The 23,889-nt window shown below is 39.2% G+C and overlaps 1 protein-coding gene across 3 annotated transcripts in view; it reads left to right on the top strand.

The window, feature by feature from the left end:
• The window catches only part of LOC132976022 (MAM domain-containing glycosylphosphatidylinositol anchor protein 1), a 176,934-nt gene that overhangs the window by 99,470 nt on the left and 53,575 nt on the right, over positions 1-23,889 (top strand). For all 3 annotated transcript variants that reach the window (XM_061040983.1, XM_061040974.1, XM_061040969.1), the window contains exons 5-7: positions 8,758-8,954; positions 11,942-12,074; positions 22,641-22,910. In XM_061040983.1, coding sequence (XP_060896966.1) covers positions 8,758-8,954; positions 11,942-12,074; positions 22,641-22,910 — 600 coding nt within the window. The remainder of the gene's footprint in view (positions 1-8,757; positions 8,955-11,941; positions 12,075-22,640; positions 22,911-23,889) is intronic.

Genomic DNA, 23,889 nt, shown 5'->3' with positions numbered 1-23,889 from the left:
TGTGCTTAAACATACAAATATATAGCATAAATTTACCCTTTCTAAAATGTAACTCAAACGAGTGGCAACATTTAGATATTCTGAGCTCAATTCTTTATGGCCTTAAGAGGAGAAAGTCAGTCATAACTAACTAAATTGTGCAAGATTAAAGAAAGAAAGGCCAGCAGCCTGTTGTAACACAGCCCAAATTGTTGATTTTTCCAGAGTCCCTCCACTGAAAAGGCAAATAGCCAATCATACTTTCATTTTTCCCACCACATGCCGCTCCGATCAGATCTCAAAAGGTGGCCGTGGTCATCCCTAGAGCCACATTTGCTTACTTTCAGCATCCTCATCCCGATGTTGACTTGTTTCCTTGAGCAAACATTTTTAAAACTGTGCGACTGTTTTGCCGTGATTTGAAGTCCTTTTGCTGCTATGTATCCTAAACATACATCGTAGTACATTTGGTGATCTTCTTACTTTTCTTTTTGTGCCATCATGAGGAAGATTTTTTTTTGTTAATTTATGCATCAAAGCCAAAGTTCTTAGCTGATTCCCCTCAGCTAAATGATGACGTATTGTACTCCTGTGTGCAGCCAAGTTTTGGTTGAACAATGGATATCACAGTTCCAATCTCTCCAGGTGAGGTCTGGTTTCAGCTACGTGCCAGGGTAACAAAACAATTAGTCATCAAAGTCCTGATATTCAGCTGAAAACAATGCAGACACAGTGGTTCAATTCCACCATCAAACACCTGAAGGTTAGCAAGATGCCTGGCAGAGAGAATCCATATGTCCAGAACTGCAGTGTTTAATCCTACCCCTGATGTTTTCTGTTGGGCAGTATGAGGCAGAGATGGACTTGTTTGATGCTTTTTTACATTTTCTTTACTGTGATGTATGTTTTTGAAAGTCATGACAGGGCCAGGGACATCACACGTGGTTATAGAGTGAGATTCACATTTCCACCTCCTGCTAGTGTAGCAGTGTAGTCAAATTTAATCATAGTCCAATAATATGAAGAAAATTATTTGCAAAAACACTAACAGCACAAATCTAACAAAAAACAACACAAAAGATACTTAAAATGTACAAACTTGCTTAAATGGTTTGATTTATGATCAAATAACTGCAAAACTAATGTTAGCCTCAACCAAACCTCTGTTTACACATGTGTAGGATCCGTAGGAAAATGTCCAAGAGTGGCCTCAATTATTCTTTATGACATGTGGCACTTGGCAAGTCTTTGCATGCTCAAATGCAGGCTCAAGTATCTTCATCTATCCAGAGAGATTTTAGACTAAGAAAGTACGACCCCAATTCTTCCTTGAAAGACGCATGCAGAGTTATGTTTATGATCTGTTATCTATTAGCGCGGCTTAATCAGCTGCTTTCAGTATGTTTTGTCGTCACATTTGATATTTGTTGTTGTATGAACGAACAATGATAAAGGTGTCTCTGATTAATCAAGCCTAGGTTTTTCATTTTCTGCTAAGGTGAGGATGGCACATCTACTTTTTTTTTTTAATGACAGCAACAATTTAATAAGTAACTCCATTAATATTAATAAATCAAGTTTGTGATAACATTTCATTAAGTGTTGTAAACATGATTTAATAGCCTCAATTTGACTAAAGTGTAATTTATGTTAATTCATTAAATCAAACTATAATTGCTTAACAAGCACACAGTTTTTTTAGCCTCACATTTGACTCATTTGTGACAGAAAATTAAAATGTGTTTGTTGCTGAAAGGCAACAAATTCTCCTTTTCACCTTGATTATAATGGTATGCATAATACTGATAAATGGGGAGAAAACATCCTTAAAATGAACAATTTCTAATGAAGAAAGAAATGTGTTTGTGGTCCTTTTATTCAGTATGCCCTTTTTTAAACTAGATAATCTGACATAGAAAAAAAAACATCTTCATGGACATCTTCAAGTTGATTCAGGGTTTTCTCTTCCAAATCAAACTGTTGTGACGATTCAATGTGGTATCAGATTGGTCTAGTCGCTTGTGGCATCCAATCTCTAAATTATCTGTTAATGAGAGTTTTACAAACAAAAACATGTAATTAAAGACTGGACCGTAAAAGACTACTGAGGCAGCCTTCATGATGGTGGACTGGAACACTTAAGGAAAACCTCAGAATAAACCCAGGGTTGGAACTCTAAAAAGCCGTTTTCACATCTGCACTCCGGATAATATCTAGAAATTTACAGGAGGACTTCTCCGGAGATTCTCCCGACATAGTCGTTCACATATGCTCCTCACAGTGGGGGACTTTCCCTGTCAGAGGGGAGGGAGGTCGGGGGATTTCCTGAGGTAAGACGTGACGTAAATAATCAACGCGGAAGTAGCAGCCGTAGCAACAGAGTCCGCTACACGACGCTATAATGAGAATATTTGTCTTCATATCAATGCTATGTGTAGTACAATGGAATGACAACATCCACAAAAGAGTAGAGAACAACATACTGACGAACAGAAAACATAATGCAGCCGTTTAATTACGTGCACGGAGATCGTAGTGGTCGCGTGCAGACACTTTAGGCAGTCATTGTATATAAACATCATTGTCTTTCCATTGGCTCAAATTGAAATCTCCGGAGTATGTGCTGCCGCGTTCAGACATCAGCTCACTTGGATTTTCTGCGGATAAAATACTAGGGGTCTGGCCGGAGAAACTCCGCACGAAAAATACGGCTGTTTGCGTTCACACATAGCCTAAAGTCCCTCCGGGTTGCCAAAATGTTTTTCAGGAGATTTCAGTATGTGTGAAAAGGGTGAAAGAAAGGAATTTACATTTTCCACAAAGAGCCTGTTTCTAGAACTCCTTCCCAACATTTACAATGAGACTGCATGGGTCCGCTGCAGAAAGCCTTAGGAGCCATTCAGTGTCAAAACTCTTAATGGTTTTGTAAAAGAAACTCAAAATGCATCATGATCAGCCTTGCAGAGAAGCACGTATTCACCTTCTTGCTCTGTGTTGAACAGAAACTGTATCACATTAGTTTAGCATGAATATGGTGCATCAGGCTGTCACTTTCTCCCTTTTTTTTTGTTCACATACATGCACCATTTCTCTTTCTTTATTATTCAGTAGATTGATAATGGATTCTGCAGCGACCTTCAGTGAATTATGGGTCTGTTCACTGTGGATAATACACTTTCTGTTCCGTGTTGTACAATAGATCCAGAGCACAGCTATCCTTACTCAATCACATCCCCTACACCGCACGCACGCACGCACCGCAAACACGCACAGCACACCTTATTCTCCTCCATTGCACGCTCACACTCAATTGAACCTGTCATCTTCTCTTTGGTCCCCCTAATGGCCGCCGTCTACTTCTGGAGAGCTATTAGAGAACAGGACATGTTATTGGAAATCAAAGAGGATTTGGAGTCCGGGGCGTCCTCCTGCGGGGGAAAGCACCCAGCAGAGGTCAACTTGTTACAAAAACACACTCGGTCAACCCTGACCGCTCAGATGGATTGCTTCAGAGTAAAGCTCTCTTTCCATCAGTGCCACGGCTAGTTCGGCTACTTCAGACAGACATTTGAGCTATGATTGTTAAGAACTGTATGATTGGAAACATATAACCAGGAGTCTTTAAAAGGTACTGTAGATGCATACGACTTTAATTTCATGAAACTTGTGTTTCTGTTTGAATCCACCGTGCAGGATTAAGTTTATAAAATCTCTTTTGTATAAAGTGGATAATTTCTAAAAAAAAACAACGTGTGGTTGATACAGAAGAAACATGTTGTTGTAGCTGCATTGCATTCTAGGGGTTAACTTGAATTTGCTAGCAGCGTGCAAGGTTTGTAATTCTGAGCACATTTCTGATCATCCCATTCCTCAGATAACAAGCAAACAAAGTCAGTGCAGGCCCGCTTCTTCCTGCTCGTTAGCTCATCCTGAAATTTATATTAAAACAACAAACATCATCTTCAAGAGCAAACACGTTTGGAATACTTGACTGAAATTTGACTCAGCCTTAACCTTGAAGGAACTCCTCAAACATGTGGTAATTTTGAAGCACAGGCTTGTGTTTTAGAGGGTTTGTTTTTGCTTTAGATTTAAAATAATTGAGAAGAACTTGGACCTTAGAATCTTCTTAGCAAATAGAAGCAAACCTCTTGAGTGTTTTTCTATTATGATTAAGAAGCGTCTGTAACAAGGGGCTGGTCTAGCAGGATCTGATGGTGTGAATTAAACCAAATTGAATCTGCCTTTTTGTTTGACAAATAAGAAAATGTGCGAGAGATGAAATTATTCACATTTTCTTGATCAAAGAATCTAGACTCAAAGGAGCAATATGTAACTCCGACACAGCGTTTAAAATTGGTGCAGCAGTCCAAATTCAAAACATTGGAGGGAGCTGTCTCCCCACACCCTCTCCTCTCTAGAGTTGATGCGCACACAGGTTTCCATGTCGCGGACATGGTAGCTTCTTTTTTGTGTTCAACCTCTCCATTTTTCAAAAGCATCTCCAATATTTATCCCAGTTTCACCACATTTCTGGTCGTGGAGCTTATTAGAAAAATGCAGAGGCTTTTTAGATCGGGTAGAATCACTTCAATCTGAACCAGTTTGCATGCCGGCTTCCATCGCTGCAACACCGGTTGGTTTACCGTTTGCCTGGCAAACTGAGGAGCATCAATAACGGCCATGTGGGGTTGCTGTTAGATTGCCTACCTTCTCTGGTCAAAACAAATACAGACCATTACGGACCGGAATCGAAACTTAGAAGGAGGACATTCTGGCTGCTGCATTGTTGTCAGAGAAGCCAGCACTTCAACATTAGCATGTTTTTTTAAATGTTTGATGATTTAGTCAGGGCATTTAATGATTTAATTCAGTAGATATCTTACATCTTGCTCCTTTAAGTAGACATCAGAAAGGAGAAATTTTACAAATACAATATTATTCTAGTTTCCAGCTTCTCTCTGTGCTGTCTAGGTTTATTTCAGAAATAATATTGAAGGATCTGCATCGAAGGTGAACTTAATAACTGACCTTGAGGGACTTTCATTGTGTGTTTTCTGTGTTCTTATGTTTAACCGTAAAAATGTGGTTTAAATCCAATGTTTTTCAAGGCTCTAATTGAACACATACAATAAAGCAAAAGATCTCTGAGAAGAAAAGCTCTACAAACACGGCAAAACTGATTGGTTAAAGAAAGAAAGTTGTGTATTTTCTATAACGTAAAAGTGCAGTGAATCAATGTTATCAATTTGTCCATCACCTTACAGATGAAATAAAATCAACAAAGATTTTTTTCTTCATTTTATAAAAAAAACACAACGTATAATTTATTTCTGTTTTTTTTTTTTTTTTACTGATCATTTATAATGAGAGATCAAAGGCATGTATTCGAATTAAATTACAAATGGATTCAATAACTGAAATAACAGCCCATACATATGTTTTTTAAAGGGGTTAAGAACAAACCAAAGCAAACATTATGTTGGACAGACATAGATGTCTTTGTGTCAGCAGCACTGTGTGGTGTCTAAGCTGAAAACAACACCAACCCCCCCCCCCCCCCCCCCCCCCCACCCCACCCCACCCCACCCCACCCCACCCCACCCGCTCTCCCTGTGAAGCTTGGACTTTGGGAGCGTGGATGTACATTAAAAGCTGCAGCTAACAAAAGCAGTGCAGTGCAATTGATCTAAGCTGTGTGCAAAGGCAGGACTTTGGGGAAATCAGAAGCTTCATTAAAGTTTCATATTGTATTTCTGTACACTTGCAGTTTCATCTTGTGGTTCTATTTACTTAAGGGCCCAAGCAGAGTAAAGTTAGACTCACAGGGAGCTTGGATATAAAATCTGCAACAACACAACTGTCATGTGAAAAAGGCTGTAAAAGCATTGTGACTATTTTGGCCATGGCCTCAGTAAAAGTATTTGGAAAATATACAGAAGCAGCAGAATAAACGGTTTACTGATACTTGAGATGTATCCTCTTTTTTTTTTGCTTTTATTTTGCTATTTATTCAGAATCCTCTTTGCTGTATCTGTAGATGTGAGGACCTCCGAGTCCGAGTCCGTTTGCTGATATGTGACATTCTCTAGAATCTACTTGTCTGTCTCTGCTTCTCTCTGTGTCAACCTGTCACTTTCTACTTACTCCACATTCAGCACATCCACAGTGTCAACCAGACAGCATGACAGCAGATAGACCATCTCACTCACTCTCTGACACACACACACACACTAACTGCAGCAGCATTTGTCAGCTCGGACTCACCCTGTGCTACAAATGATCTGTGAAAATTAAACAGAAAGTCTGCCAGTCTGGACAAATACACACTGACTGCAAACACACAGATATGCAGGCCCATGTTCACTAATGGAAGACGACAAAGGTGCTTGCTCTTTTGCCAGATCTCTTTCACGCACACACATTCACACGAGGCAGGACCAGGGGGCTGATATCTTTGATAGCTGTCCGGGGTTTGATGGCCTGTTTACTGGCAGAGGCTTTTAGAGGGACTGCTGGTACGTCACTGTCCGCTTCCCTGCTGGGCCTTTTGTCACAATCTGCGGGTTGTCGTTTTTATAAATGAGGGTGTGCGCGGGGGAGATGAGAGGAATGGAAACAGGTGAGCACTTCACAGAGAGCAGAGCTGTATCACAGAGAAAGTCTCAAATAACGGAATCACAAAAAGACTTCAGTGCATTACAGTAAGCAGCTTAGCCGGGGCCACACAGAGCATATGTGGCTCAACACAACAGCTGTACATGGGTATTATTCTTTTCTTTAACATTATAAAAGAGGAAGAAAAGAGGGCTAGATAAGCACAGTAATATGTTCATTTAGAATAACATCTCAAATACAAATTGATGAATGAATTATACAGTGAAAATCCACTGTGGGCAACAATCACTTATTTATCAAACATACACTTGAGCTAAATAAAAGTGCTCCTCTTTTAGAGGATTTTTAGAGCAATTACATAAGAAGTCATATCAAGGTCTGATCTGTTTTAGCCCAAATATTCATTATGTATGTCTCTGTTCTTTTGCACTGGTTTTGCTCTAGGCAAAAAAATAAATGTAGTCTTTATTTATTTTTTGTAGAACTAAAGTGAATATGATTTGACTGAACAGCTGTCGTCATAAGTGTTTGCATTATATTTTCAATGTCATACTTGTTCTGACTCACCCTTCTCTCCCCTGACATCAGGTGAAGTTCCTTCACACTGAACCTACCTTCAAAGCATGCAAGATAGTTCTTCTCATCCTATGAATTTGTAAATGTTTTCACGACCCTGCGACTCCTCTTTCAAAGAAAGCTGCAATCACATGCAATGCTAGGTCTCTCTTTTTTTTTTTACCACTTTTTCCTCAGAGGCACAAAACTCACCTGAACGAGTTTAAGTTGTCTCTTTGTGTGTATTTGTCCAGTCTTTTCTCAGAGCTCTTACCTTTGAGCCGCAGAAGTGGTGCGATGCTATGCTAAAGGCTTATATTTAGGTCCAGATGTGAGTGTGTGTGTACATGTGGCTGTTTGTGTGACAGCTGCTGCCATTTAATATAATATAATAGTAAAAAAAAAGGTTCATTTAAAGATCTTAACCAAAATAAAATAAGAAAATAGGAATACCTCCCTCTGTCCTCTCTTAAATAGGCCTTTTCCTATTTTTCTGTACCTTGTTGAAGGACAGGAAAAGAGAACATAAAAGAGAAGGTGAGAGGAGAGAAGATAAATGGAAAGGCAGGGAAAGGGGTGAAAAGGCTACCCTGGTGTTGGCAGAAATTGTTTCCATGACGTTTGAAGTCTGCAACAGTCCAATTAGGCAGCAAAGAATCAGGATTACACACACTCACTTTACACTCTGCCCTGTGAGGAATAGAGGCGAGGGGTGAGGAGGAGAGGACACAGAGAGAAAGGGTGAAGAGGAGTGGAAGTGGCAGTGAGTTTAGGAGAGATGGCAGAAACCAGGGGAGAGCATCCTCCACGCTTGTGACAGCCGCTGAAATCCTATCCACAGGAGGAAACAGGAGATGACACTCCCATGAAGGAAATGTGCAGCGAAACGAGGCAAAAGAGATCAAATATGACAGGAAAATGTTTAAATCTAGTGTGTGAGACAGTCACTGCGAGATAAGGAGATCAGATTGTTTGGATGTTTTGTGCTTTTCCGAAGCTGGAATCAATAGGAAACTGTTTGGATGGTTTTGGTCAGTGTGGGTGGGCATTTCCGCCAACAAACTGCACTTGTTTGCCCTTGTTTACAGTTGTGTCCCAGTTACCAAAACCCAAAGCTGCCACACATAATCTCGCCAATTTTGAGCACAGAGAAGGCAACAACATCATTCCAACAGAAGCTTATTTTAACTCAACATACACTCTGAAATATTCTGGCTTTTTAAATATTTTTGTTTTCTTGCTGTTGTATTTCAGTGTTTTTTTCCTTTATCAAAAGATACATTTTCACTCATTGTACGCTGAAAATTCACAAGAAAGGTTATAACACCTAGTATAAGCAGGTCATGACTGTACATAGCTAGGGCAATGACTAATTTCCCTTAAACAGTCAAAAAACTCAAGCGCAACCAGACTCAATGGTGGACAGCCGTCTTCCCCAACTTGCTGAATTATTCTGACTCTGAAATTTGCACCATGTAGTTTGAAAAACATTGCATTTCAGTATTTAGTGCAATGATGCCTTAATGAACAAACTGCCAGTGTGTAATACGTAGTGGTCTCCCACTGCAGCGTCATGCTTAGATTTTTTGTTTGTTTGTCTTGCAGACCTTGACACACCAGTTCTGACGGTGCACCAGACCATCAGCGATGTGCGGGGCAGCTACTACCAGGAGAAGACGGTTTTCCTGCGCTGCACCGTCAACTCCAACCCTCCTGCACGCTTCATCTGGAAACGTGGGAGCATGCTCATCGAACAGAGCAAGGACAACGGAGTGGACATCTACGAGCCGCTTTACACTCAGGTAAACAGGAGCACATTCACAGAGCAGACACTCTGCCACATGTGGGGTCATCACGAGTCGCTTTCTGCTCTCAAATACCCCAGAAAAGCCTGCCTCCTGAATGATATCGTTCCTCACTTGATGTTGCACCCGATTGTCTTGAGTAAGAAGTGTCTCTCATATTACATCTGATCATAGTTTTTCTGGTATTTCAGTCTGAAATGTGGTGTGTACATGAACACTTTTAAAGCACTATGGCTGTGACAACAACAGACTGGATTGACTGTGCACTAAACTCCTCGCCCAAACAGCATTAGTCCACTAGCTTTAACCTTAACACAACGAGGCAGGTCTGTCATGCTGCGAGTGTCTCCACATGCAGAAGCCTTGTGTGTGGGGCCCTCCTGAGAGTGACACTATGTGTTTTGAAGAATTTGGACTGTCATGTCACTTCTTGTAAGCTTTTCACAAAACAGAGCACGGGCAAGAGCGTAAGAAATGGATTAAACATCGCAGTGTTTATGCGGCAGCTAGCATGTTCGGATAATTTGGGAGAAATCAAGCATCCTTTGCAGGGCCAAGGACCTTTGATTTCTTCAATATGTTGTGAGGTTACAGGTGCAATAATTCACCAGTGTGAACACACGAAGAAAAAACATTTAAAAAATCCCAAGCTGCCTCTCTCTCCCAGGTCTACAAGCTACAGTATGTCGGTATGTTTGAGTGAAAACACAACCACCCCATGGAGCTTGCATGACCTTAATTAGCATGCGAACTGCAGATGGTAAAAACATTTAAAGCCTTTTCAGATGTACTGTAGTTCCCAGTAAATACTTCAAACATTAATGGAGATTTATCCATGTTGGCTCTTCTAAGTTTCACCAGAAAAGTTGTCCAGCGCTGAGTAAGCCATGATTGGGGTGAAATTAGTGGGTTCATTCCATTATGATAATGCATGTTATGTCCAATTTAGAATATCAATGTTTACATATATATATATTGAAAAAAAAATATTTTTTATCCATAAATCTTCATTTGAATGCACCAGTCCTTTAAAAACAGCTATAGGTCTTTCATGATAGCTCTCTTATATATGAAGTCCAACTTCAACCTCATCTCATGCAGAAACATAAGTAGGTTGGACATTTTCCAAGCACTTTTTGTAATGATGTCCACTTCCAGTTAAATCCACATACTTATGTGAATCATTTTTTGTTACATAATGAGATAAAATACAAGATTGGGGCCTTTCTCTACACTAAGCTGACATAATATCTTCTTTTTGTAACTGTTCTGTCATCTCGGCCAACAGAGACACAGTCAGACCAGCTGTCTGTAAAAAAAGAAAACAGCCAGTCAGTCAGTCAGTTACTTGATCACTCGGACAGCAGTAGCCAATCATTCTGAAAAAATAAACTCCCCCCAAGCCCGATCATCTAGTCTGGTTCTGCAACTGTTGCATTAACGAAACTGCTCCATTTTTCTCCGCTTATCAAAGCGTCAGTCAGCTTCAGAGTGGGGCCCCTCGAGTTCAATTAGCCGGCCTGCAGAGCTCTTCCCGGGGTTAGCCCCTCACCTCCCGTAGAAGACAGTTACACAGAATCAGACACGAAATCACCAGTGGAGTTGAAAGAGATGTGACAGAGAGAGAGAGAGAGAGAGAGAGAGAGTGTTTGTGAGACAGCCAGAGAGAGCTAGAAGTGAGTGACATAGCAATGATTTTCAAAAGGTACAGGGATGAGGGAGAGCTTTAAGAAGGAAAAATAAATAAATAATAAAATAAATATAATAATAATTGGGTTCACAAGTTTTGTATACACAGGTGTATGTTAATGTGTATTATATATATGTAAATTGTACATATAGTAGCCTATATCAAATTGTATATATATATATATATATAGATTGCATCAAATGTATAATTGTAAACATACTATACCAAACTGTATAGATATACGGATTGTATAATATATAAATATAGTACATCAAATTGTACAAATAGATATGTATATATAGATATATGGATTGTATAAATATATAAATTATAAAAAATCATAGTATATCAAGTTGTATATATGTTTGGAAAATCATTGGATTGTAAATATCAAATATAGTATCATAAATATAGTACAGCAAATTGTATATAGATAGATTGTATATATAGAGAGATTATAAGGAACACAGGAATTTAATTTAATAAATATTAATTATTGAGCTGTGGAAAAGGGGTCGGATTAAATACGTTTTATACTTATTCCTACTCCTTTTCAGGCATATCAATTGAATATATGTAATTTTCTTTTTCTTTTTCTTTTTTTGTGAAATAATTTGAACATTGTTTTTTTGTTTATTGTTTTTTCGTGCTTTTCATTTTGTTTTGTATTTTTGATATGTTTGATTTTATTTGATATGTCTGAAATAAATTTAATCAATCAAACATTGTTTTATGAATATCCAGGGAGGAGATGGATGGATTTAGTTCTGGTCGTTGCACTGACTATCAGATGTGTGTCATTTCTGTAATGGTCTCATGTGAAAGGCATTTTCAATTCCTCAAATGTATTGCTCTATATGTAGATTTGAGACGCTTCAGTTGATAATCAGGCCATGTCAGACATACAGACAGTGTAGTGCATGTTTATGTGTCAGCTGTGTGTGTGTGTGTGTGTGTGTGTGTGTGTGTGTGTGTGTGTGTGTGTGTGTGTGTATGTGTGTGTTCATCATAGTGTGTCTTTGACCCTGTTTATCACACTGCGGCTCATTAAAAATTAAAGTGGACTTTTATGCAAGATTACAACCCAGTTTAGAAAAGACAACAACAAAAAGCTCTAAACTCTCTCACTGATGTAACGTTACATGTTATGTAATATGAATGTGAGAGGTTAGATTTATTTTTAGATTCCATTACATGTGTAAGTGTGTCTTATATTAAAGGTTATGGGGGTCAAACGTTACTGTAACAAATATTTAAGCGTGGTGTTATGTTGTGTGTGTTTTGATCCATCTAGGGTGAAACCAAGGTGCTGAAGCTGAAAAATCTCAGACCCAAGGACTTTGCTGATTACACATGCCAGGTGTCAGTCCGCAATGTGTGTAACATCGAGGACAAGTCGGTCACCTTCAGGCTCACAAATGCAACAAGTAAGTTTTTAAAAAATAAGACTCGAACTCACTCTCGTGTGTTCACTGACACGGACATTGTACCCTCATTCTCTAAATGTCTTTTGCACACTTCCATCTTTATTTGATTCTCCTCTCATACATATATTTTCTGCAGGCTGTCCTTCTCAGTTTCTCATTCTATAAATACCTTCCATCTTAAATTAGGCATTTTCTTACCGTCCTCTAAATTTCTCACTTCCCTTCTAACTCTTCCTAACAGCAGGCTTGTTTCATTACATTAGACATCAAGAATGTTCTAAATGAATCAAACATAAATGATAACTGGTTAATTTAAAACACAGTGAAGATCTTAACTTGGCCATTTGACATATAGAGAATGACACAGAGAGAATGAGAAAAGAGAAAATAATAGAAAAAATATACGCTCGTGGCGTATCACTCTGACCATAACAAACCTGACAAGGTTGTCAACGGCAACAATGACTTAAGAGTAAGAGAGTTGTAGGGCGATGGGATGGACAGAGGGGTGTGGAGAGAATTGGAGATAACAGGGAGTGTGACAACTGAATTACAGCTGACGGCTCTGATGTGAGCTCTCAGCTACAGAAAAACAAGACAGATAGACAATAAAGCACACGGGGAGGCTCGGAGAGAAAGAGAGACAGAAATAGAGAAGAAAAGAAGAAAATAAAAGGACCATTTAGAAGTCTATGAAGGGAAAGTAAAGTAAGAGAACTAAATTTGATTCCTTCAACCACTACAGCAATAGTCGTTTTATTTCTAAATGTTATTACAGGTAAGCTCAATGTGCTTTACATTGAGGTTACAAACATAAGAATACAAGAATTAAAGAGCCTTCCTGAGAGATTTCATGGTTTCTGTCTTTCCCACAATGTGAAGGCCTGGATAGCTGTACACTGAAAAAAAACAAGTGTAACAAGTTGGTGGCTTTGAGTTAAATGAATCGCCTTTTGGCGAAAACAAATCTTCTTTATATCTTCACACAAGTAAAATATGAAAGATTAACATTCCCTCAAACTCTGATCTTGACATTTCGGGGAAATAAATTAATGCTCGCCCACAGTTAGATGAGAAGAAAGATAATCTCATAGCTCCAAGTTAAATAGAAAAACCAAATCTAGCTGTGTATTAGCAGCTTTAGCTGGAAGTTCTGATCACTCTCCACCTTCCAGCACCTCTCAAGCTCAGCAAGCTTACAGTCACTCCTCCTGCGGCCAAGATAGAGCCCCACATACAACCCTGGTGACTGCTTCATATTTAGACATGAGGGTTTTAATGACCTTTTCAATAAGTTCAAAGCGAGTAGGCACATCTACTAACATGTAAAACTTTTCTTTAAACATTACATTTTCTGTTATGGTTAAGAAATGGGAATGGAAAATGCGTCATTTTAATTGCATTAATTTCTCCTTATTACATCTTAGTCATACAGTAAAGAGATGCCACAGATAATTTATTCTGGCTATGTTTTTCAGTCTTACTTTGGCTTTTTATTTACAGACTTTGAACGAAAGGAGAGGTTATCAATGTAGCAATAAGGCGTCTCTCAGATAAGAGACACCGTTTCCTGGAGTCTTTTTAAGTGAGCTGAAGGTGGGAAAAGATAAAAAAAGAAATGTCAAAGAAAAAACTGTGATAAATTTAAGAGAGCAAACTGACTTTGGCATCTCTTTGAAAGACCTAGTGCCAGCAAAGAGTGGAAGCAGACAGAAACAGAGGGAGGATGAAAAGAAAGACGAAGCATGAGTCAGACAGAAAGTAAGAGATGGACACAGCTTGCTGAAATGTTCTGATAAAGCAGATAGACGCTCATAAACCACCTCAGGTGAAGGTGTTGTAGCTCACACGTGATATAAATCTCAACACTTAAAACCAGTATGTTTGGCTTCTTGTCTGTTTGATCAACTGAACAATTAGCTTTCGTCATATTTCTCAAGTTTTGTCCAAAATCGAGATTTTTAAAGACAGACGATTAGATCTTAATGCTTCAGCTCTATGTGGCAGGTGTTCTTCACTCTCTCTCTCACTATGGATGGAATCTATTGTATCCCCCCACGTTTAGTCAATACACACACACACACACACAGCATCAGACACACACACAACGATAACAATAAGTGTCTGCCTTGTGCTGCTGGCACACACACTCAGAGACTTGCCAAAACAGCCAATCTCTCTGGACCAAGCATCCTCACAGGATGGCAGAAAACACACAAACATTATCCTAAAATAACTGTGAGGTTCCATGCATCCCAACCGTTTTCTAGAAGGTTATGCGAGATAGTGATGGCACGTAACGAATGGTATCAACAGATGCCCCAACCGTCTCTTCTCTGAGCTCCATATCGAGTATGTGAGCTCTTTACCCTCAGGCTGAGTCTGACCCATCATGCAGGCAAAACTCCTTTAGGCTACCTGTATCCACAATCTCATTCCCTCAGCCATTACCAAAGCTTGTGACCACATTTAAAGGTGGAAATGAAGATCCAGTGGTAATCATGAGGCTCAAGCACATTGTGTGCATCCTCATACCACACCAGTTGATCTTAGGCTTAATTTCATAATTTTCACTATATGTTTGCAAAGCTATCGCTAACTAGTGCATTTAATGTAGCTACAGTCTGGAAGCATGTTTTATCTGATTAAAATGACTTGAGTGAGATGCTACATCTGTAAAAGCTCAAAAAGGCTTATTAAGAAAATACTTCACAAGGTTATATTCAATGTTAGCTAGTTAAGCAATTTATTTTAAATGTTGGTAAAACATTCAGACTAAATGTAAAGACATAAAAGTGAGAGTGGAGTTAAAGGAACAGGATCTGGATTTGATCAATATCAAGTACAAACATAAGAAGTGATCTCTGAGAATCGCATCTCCTGTCTCAGATCTCCAAAATAAAAAGGTGAGAGTGACAGGTGAAGAAACACCCCGAGACAGATAATAAATTAGAGAAGAGATTGGGAACACAGACACTGGAGCAAAATGAGAGGGAGGAAAAAGAAAGATGGACATAGAAACTGAGATAGAAAGATTGTAAGAGAGGAACGCACTGAGAGCTTCTGCTTTGTTTTTTATCCTCTGTAATATTTATCTAATGAGCGTATTTTGTAATTCCCCTGTTGAGCTCCCTTTTGTCCTTGTGCCGTCAGTCATGGCTTGGATTAGATTCATCCAACTAGGTCATCTCTGATTCACCACGCTGGCAAAAGGAGATTGATTGATTCGTATATCATAATCCAAACCTGGGATTTGAGTACAGCGCTACTGCCCTCCAGTAACTGCTGACAGCGGCCAAATCCTCTTCCCCTGTCTCTGGTAAAAAGAACACAGGAGTAATGCTCCGGAGCTTGTCATGTTATTTAAAGCGAGGGGCAGTACGGCACAGGGGTTTAGGGGGGAATGCAACGATGCTTGGACCTGCGGAGAGATGAAACAACACATTGATTACTTTAGATTAACTTCCACTGGCTTGATTTAATGGAAATGTGCATGAAAAAAACATGTTAGTCATCTGTCCCCCCTTTCCCCAATCGTAGCTGCTTTTACTCATAATTAAAATAGTCAATTATTAATTAAATGTGAGTTTATTTGAACTTGTACAGAGAGCTAAATTATTTACCGGCTCAACATTGATTATGAATCGTCCACTCTTGCAGAGGATTATGTGTCATTTAAAAAAATCACAAAACAGCAAAGTGTCCTGACAATAATGATCTATTTATTGTTCCCAGTGGAGGAGTGAAGTGAATAAGAACTGCTCCACATAAAAAGGGGAAACTAAAAAAGTCAAATGTATCTTTTTTATAGCCATAACATGGAAAATACTTATCAGGTATAGAATTTGATCAAATAAATATCTGACACTTTTTTAAAAGCTGTTTGAAAATATCTTCACTATGGACCTCTTTAAAGTACTTTTTATTCTGAATATGTTTCTTCTACTGTTCTGTGTCAACATAAATAGAAATGTCTGACCTAATAGCTAAACTTTCTTACTTGATGGCAGCAGACAAACTGAGAAAAAGGAAACAGACACATATACGATGTTTTAAAGCTGCTGACAAGCTTTGAGTATACTGAGTCAGCCAGTAAATTTATATGAGCTGTGGGTTGATTTAGTCTTGTATTGATTACTGTAACTCTTTCTTTTATACACCTTCACAGTAATATGACAGTTTATTTGTTATATATATATATGATGGGATCAATAGACGGCAAATCTTTTAGTGTATAAATTCCCACATCAAAAATAGGGGATCAATGGGCAATTTGCAACAACCGTCAGTACTGTAAACCCTCTGTGGGACTTTGTACTGCGTCAGTGCAGTCAGGTTTATAAAAGGCTGTAATCCCTGTCTGAGACATGTGGTCATGTGGAGGAGAGAGAATCACAGAAAAAAGATACAAAAAATGAAAGGAGACAAGAACAAATCCCATCATTTAAAATCATCTTTATTTTAAGCAGTTGTTATTTTGTACTTACTGTTTATTTTTTACTTTGATTGCTTCCTTAGCCAGCAGGTCATTTTGGTCTGGATTGTATTGATGTAAGGCTAACAGGAAGTATTACACTTAAACCTTTCAGACATTTCTCCAGCAGCCTCAAATCAAGTCCAATCATAATATCAGGGGAGAGACAAGCTGTGGAGCGACACCACTGGCAAGAATTAATTTCCCACTTTGATGATTTTTTTTGTGAAGAGACTGGAGGAGGCTTTAAGGATCGTATAATTTCCCTGCTGTGCCCTCTGAGTTTGACCTGTCCTGTTTTTAATCATGTCGCTAAAATTACAAGAAAGAGGCAGCCTTTTTCAACAGTTCTCACTCAGAATTGTACACACATTTATACCCATGTGCTGCACTGTACACACACCAGATGACAAAAAGGGTTTTGAATGAATTTATTGATATATTATTTATATTTCTCTGTACCTGAACATGCAAATCCAAAGCTGTTTTGAATTTTCTTCCTTCCCGCTGGGTTGTATATTTTTGAAATCTAGAACCACAAATATAGACTCAAAGGCATCCATCCATTAACATCAACTATGGATGGACACACACTTGTGGTGATAGTTTATTTATGAGTACACAAGTAAAAATGCATCCCTGCTAGAAATGGTTGTTATTACATCTGTATGTGCTTTCAACTTGTTCAAATAATGAATTAATTGTATTCAACTTCTCAAACTCTGTGTAAAAGTTTTGTGTTAGTGAACATGTACTAAACAAATAGAACACGAGGTTTATGTAGCGGCTATGTGGCTCAGTTGGTAGAGACGGTCGTCTCCTAACTGGAAGGTTAGGGTATTCAGGGTTTGATCCCCAGCTCCTGTAGCAACATGTCCCATGTGTCCTCCAGGTTGCTCCTGCTGCTTCGTCAGCAGCGTATGAATGTGTATGAATGGTATTAGTTACTTCTGATGGTCACTTTACTCAGCAGCCTCTGCCATCAGTGTGTGAATGTGTAGGTGTGATCTGCTGTGTAAAAGCACTTTGAGTAGTCAGAAGACAAGAAAATGGCTTTACAAACTCAAGTCTATTTACCATCTACCAAGATTAAGAATCATAGCACAGTGCATTTAAAATACTTCCTCTACTCAGCATTATTCAGGGTTTTATCTGTGCTTAGAAAGGTAATAACCATGATTCTTCAGTTTCCAGAAACACCTACCTCTCTAACCCTCCTTTTGTCACCAACTAAGCAAAGTTGTGTTGGCTGCTAGCTGGCCCCCTTTCTGCTACAGTAACTGTATGTTTGACTGACGTAAAGGTAATAGCTAGTGTTCCTGCATACAAAACATCTGCCGGGCTCCAGTCAGCTCACTCCTCTATCTAAACCTTTAAGCCTTTTTTTTCCAGCCGATTTCCCCCCAATAACCCTCTGTCTTTACCTCATAGATGGATTAGTCCCTACAAATCTGAAACAGGTCAGTCAGCATGCAAGGTGGTACGGGACGGAGAGAGAAAGTGATGGAGAGGATGCAGAGAACAAAAAATGTGAAGAGAGCAAAGAATGAGAACCAAGTGTAGAGAAAGAGAAGTGGGAAGGTAAAAAAAGCACAGATATTGAAGATACAGAGGTGACAAACTGACAGAGAGGAAAGAGGAAAGAGGGAGTGGAGAGTGCAGGCGTGGAAGAGGGTGCATTTGTTACCTGGTTGTAAACCGCTGTGCTGCACATAAATCCCATTACTTTGGGAAGAGCGCTGGCTGATCCCACCGTTACCGTCACCCACGCATCCCCAGGAAATTGAAGCTATAATTCTCAAATCCTCAGTTCCTCCCTCCCTTTGGCTTCACACATAGCTCTTGTTCTTATTTCTTCTTCCCCTTCCCAGACTTTCTCTCCACTGTACTTTCGGCCTTTTCTGATCTTGGGATGGGATGTGGAATTTGGTCGTTTTTTTTTTAATATTTAAGTTGCTCGCCTTAATCTAATTCAGAGTCTTCAAATAACTGAAAGGGTTGAGCGTGTTTTGAATTCATGTTAACAGAAGTTAACTCAGAGAAAAAACACATTTTATTTAAGACCTTTTAATGCAAGTTTAGTCAATTATGGAAACATACAGTATGGGGCTTTAGTCTAAATTCATCTTTGCCCTGATGCTTTAATGTGTAATAGCTGTGTTTATAAAGAAAGATTTGAATCTTGGATCACTTTTCATGGAGGCTCATACTCAGAGCGCTCTACAGGCCCAAAGGGATTTACTTCCCCAGCATAATGATTTGATACAATGGAAGTGGACAGTGCTATTTATGCACTGATTGCAGTTGTTACACCAGTGAAATTTCTTGTCAGCTTGAGAGTCATCACCAGTGAGGTTATCTAAAGAGATATCCCATTAGTTTGTGTTTTTGCATGCACATTTTTGTCACCTATTTAAGAAATCACACGCCTGTGTGCATGTGTGCACAGCATCGTGCACGGTCTTGTAATAGTAGAAACATGCATCTGTAAACCAGTTTGTCCAGCCTCTGTGCACCTCTTTCATTACGGCGATTGCAATCTGTTAAAAAAGAGATTAGATGAGAGGATGTACTGCATAAAGTCTATTAGAGGAATGAATTGCTTCCTGCACTCGGGGGGTCGGTCTCTCACTGAGGATTAACTCTCTCAGGTCGATAAAAAGCCTGGATTCTCCTCCTCCTTGTCCTCCAGAGCAAAGGACCCGCTCTGGAGGATGCTGCTCAAATACGAACAGTCCAAACTTTAAAAAATGCATCCCCTGAATGTTCAACATAGCAAATCCTTTTATGGAAGACAATAACGTTCCACATGTCCTCCTCCTAAAAATTCACATTTTCTGAATGATATAACAGGATTACCGTAATATTTTAATAATGTGAGGTTTACTCATCACAAATGCTTCCCCATGCTCTGGACTGTCATCGATCCAATCCTGCGTGTTGATTGGTTTGTAGCTTAATGTCTTTCTCTGGAGACCTTTTTAGCAGAAATGCCTTCATTCATAATGAACCATCAACTTAATGGCTTGATTGATAAGACATTGTTATTATAATTGTACATGCTTAACATGCACTGTGTTCATTAAGAATCCTTCAATACTTACCTTTTACACATTTTCATTCCCATTCACTTATTAACCAGTCACTTATTATACAGTTCATTGTAATACAGTTAAATGAAAATCATCCTTAGATTAATGCTCCACAAATATCACATTGATTCACATTAACAAATTGTCATTAATTTAAACTGGTGTATGAGACGTCTACATGTAAATGAATGTTTGTTACAATAAAGCCATCATCCTCTTTATGTACAGATATCTGCGTATACAAAATCTGTAGGCAGAGGTCAAGATTAAAGGTGTCTGAAGGGTCCTGGTTTCCATGGAGTATGGTCCAATCCCTTTCAGCTGGCTTTCACAGTTTGTTCAGAGCAAAAGAGGGGTAACCCTACCCTAACACATCGGTCACAATGCTATTATACTGAAACCTTTGTGATGAGGATTTACCTTTGAGTTAATCTTTATAAATAGACATCTTCTCTATGTGCAGATAATACTTCTGTTTAATATGTCGAACATGCATTGTAGTTTTTGAGTGAATTGTAAACAATGACAAGCACACAGAAAAAGACATCTTGGTCTTGATGTCTTTTATTACTTATCCGAGTAAGCACCCGCTATGCTGATATTGAGCTATGTGTCTGGAAAAAGAAAGCAAGCTAGGAGTTTTGGCTGCTAAAAGGAGTTAAAAAAAAACTTTAGAATAAGCACTAAGTTTTGATATAAAGAGCTGTAAATGATTATTTGATCCTTAAGTATGTCCCCGCAATGTGTTCTAAAAAAAAAAAAGAAGACTAAAGTGAAAAAGATACTGAGAATAAAAAGTACTAAAACGTGCAAACTCATCAAGTTTGGGGGGTTATTAAACTTTAATGTGGTGGCTGGATTGTAGACGGAGATGGAGTGTGTTTTGACCATCTCACACTTGTTATTTGTTTTTTTTCTAGTTTTTTTTTTTTTTTAAATCAAAACTGAGAGGCCAGACAGAAAACATTGATGAAAATATGATTTCATCATGTTGCTGCAGACTCACCTGTTTCTCATGAGGTCAGGTTTGTTTTTGTTTTTTTGACATCTAAACCTCTCAGAGAAAGTAAGTCTCTTTCATCTTTCATCCTCCATTGAATTGGAATAAATTATTACTGAAAAATAATCCATGAGTGTATGTGTGTCTTTCTAGGTTGTGTCAGATTAGATATTTTCCAAACGAGGAGCTTGCAGTATTAAGCATATCAAAAGGAGCAGATATAGTGAATACATTTGAACTGTGCCACAAGATCAAACTTTTACCTTTTAAAACAACTCTGCAATTTATGAGTGATAATTGCAAACATTACAGTAATCACCTGCTGGATAATAAAGAATAGGAGCTTAAATCAAAGACGCAAGTTGATCAGGCACATTTACAGAAAAACTGAAAACAGTCATATTGTGTTTGGTATAACAAATAGTTTAAAAAAAAATGTAAACAAACACCTACATACATTTACTCCTGAAAGGTCAATTCAAATAAGCAGTGAAGCAGGGGAAGTGAAACTTCTCTGCTTTACCCTGGGTGTTTTTACTGTAGAAAGGGGACAGGGAGAAATACCTTTATTATACTTTACAAAAAAAAAAAAAAGAAGTCTGTAGCCACCTGAGGGATTTGAACAGGTGACATTGGGGTCACAAGCTCATTTCTGTCATTGTTACCTCCCTGTCACCCCATTTATGCCCTAAGCGAGTTATGCAAAAACCTATTACAAGATGTTGCAGATAGGATTGCAAGGAGGAGGAGGATCATTTCAATTGTTTTAAAAACTTTCAATGTGGTATACTAAATGTATAATGTCAAACTTGAAAGTAGATAACAAGAGTCCCATTTTTAATATTTTATCAACAAGAATCAAAAATGCCACTGCTAGACGTTGTACTCTGGAGTTGTGTTAAAACAGACAATTACAAAACGTTGACTGTGAAAGCCCTGCAATTTATTGTAACACATAAAGCCTCCTCCAATAACTCTTAAACCAGCGAGCAGATTATATATCAGAGGCTTACATTTGGTGTCATCTAACAGACATGATGCATGACTATAAAGTCTCCAACAAAAATATCCTGTTTTTTTTTTTTCATTTCCAGCAAACACAGAGTAACAGTTTACAACTTGTGGGTGTCACAGTTCTGACCTCCTTATAAATAAAAGTCCACAGTGGTTCCTTCCTCTGCTACTGTAATGTCAGCTCGGTTTAAATTTTCACCAACAGTTGGACCGAGCTGCACAAAAGTAATGGTTATTCTGACTGTACTCTACTGTGTAGTGTCTGTACCTCATCCTCTCACTGCTCTTCAGGTTTTTTTTTTCTTATTCTGAAACAGCTGGGGTCCAACTGATCTCTGTATGGCAACAGGTTTTTTTCCCCCTCTGTGGTTGTATAGTGGGTCACCCTGTTCTTCTCCTGTGAGGTCGCCAGTGGCCATTGGACACAATATGAGAGCAGGGGAACAGAGACATGAAAAGCCTTTGGTCTACTGAGTAATGTGTACTGAGAACAGGTCATTGGAACACAATCACATGAATGCACAATGCATCACACGCACAAACATGCAGGTACACTATAAGGGGGAAAGAAAGCACATTATTCCACTTATCCCCTCTGGCATATTTGGTTGACCCTTCTGCTAAAGTGGGTGATCAGATGATTGTTTGGGCTAACTACAGTGAGGTGTGGTCATCCTCCAGAGTCAGCTTTAACTCCTTCCCTTGGAATATCAATAAGCTGTTCTGAGCATTTTGGATTAATTGGTGCTCAGGATGCATTTAAACAAGTACCTGCCTGCTTTATTGCACACTAGAATTATGTTTCCTTCACTTTATTATGTGCACACATTAGTATTGCATTTTCTTATTAAACCTCTCAATTGATATCATTGCTTGCATGCAAGGAGTCAACATCCAGTTTTCAAGGGAAACCTACAGTAGATCTGTAAGATGTAACTTCTAATCCTTTTTTCTCTCTTCCTCCCCCTTTGACTCCCCCTCCCCAGCGCCCCCAATGATCCGGCTGTCAATGAACGACACAGTGGTGGTGGACCCTGGCCAGGATGTGCTCCTAACCTGTGAGGTGACGGCAGGTTTCCCCCTCCCAACTGTGTTGTGGTCACGTTACCCAGGCCCTCTTCCTCTCAGCGCCCAAGTCAGGGGGCCAACGCTGATTTTACGCGCGGTCACGCCCTCTGACGCAGGTTTCTACAACTGCACAGCTGTCAACAATGTGGGCAACCCGGCTCGCAAGAATGTCAACGTTGTTGTCAGGAGTAAGTAACACATGCTTTTGTTTGTTTCCAAAAAAAAAAAGACAGAGGAGTAGAAGGTGGGGGAATTCTTGATGAACAGGGTTGAGTAAAGTGATGGTATGTCTGGGTATGCATTTATTCCCTGGCTACAAGTTAAGGTGCATAATGATTTTTATCAAAGCCTATTTCCGTAAAAGTTTAAAGCTGATAAGATTACCTGAAAGTTAGAAGAATTATCTGTCCAAATTATATTCACTGACCCTGTGCTTGTGCTTGTGAATGTGTGTAAAACATTCATTAGTGTTTGAGTGTAGCGACTGTACTTGTGTGCGTGATGTGACAAGAGAGCCGTTGATCCATCATTACTGTGAGCGGATGTAAATCTTGTCAGAAAAGGCCTGTTAAGTATGGCTCTTTTTCTAATTCTCCTGCTGTTAAAACAGAAGCCCTCCATTCTCCCTCCCCTCTGGCTATTTTTAGTCCCTTTAATCATCTTTATTCACTCCAATTAGTTAGACTGGAGTGGAAGCAATTAGCGACAGTCTCTTCTGTTAGTTAACACACTGTAGAGAACGTATGCTGGATGAGTTTCTCCTGTTAGTTTAATGGGCCTGAACGAATCATCGCACCAGCACAGGTGGCGAGACGCTGAATGAGACACACAAACACACATGCACGCACACACCTTCACAGAGCTCAGGCTGTGAAAAAGAAGCTTGTAGGTATAGGCAGGCGGCACTGCTTCACACGTACATGCACGCACACACATTTTCAGTCTGACACGACACTGTCTCCACACTAACCAGGTAGAGTCGTTAAACATATGGTCACTGCATTATACCTGCAACTCCACCCAAGCATCTTGTTAACAAGCTGGAAAGGAGTTTAAATCAAGCGCTCCTCTCCTCCTCTCCGCCTGTCTCTTCCCTTAGCTGGGAAACAGAGAGCTGTTTTGTATTCAACATGGAAATCTGTTGGGGAAACGCAGCCTTTGAAACTG

The sequence above is a fragment of the Labrus mixtus genome, chromosome 1 (assembly GCF_963584025.1).
Source record: "Labrus mixtus chromosome 1, fLabMix1.1, whole genome shotgun sequence".
Taxonomy (NCBI): Eukaryota; Metazoa; Chordata; class Actinopteri; order Labriformes; family Labridae; genus Labrus; species Labrus mixtus.
Note: the sequence above shows the minus strand (reverse complement) of the source record. Positions and strands in the feature narration are given on the sequence as shown.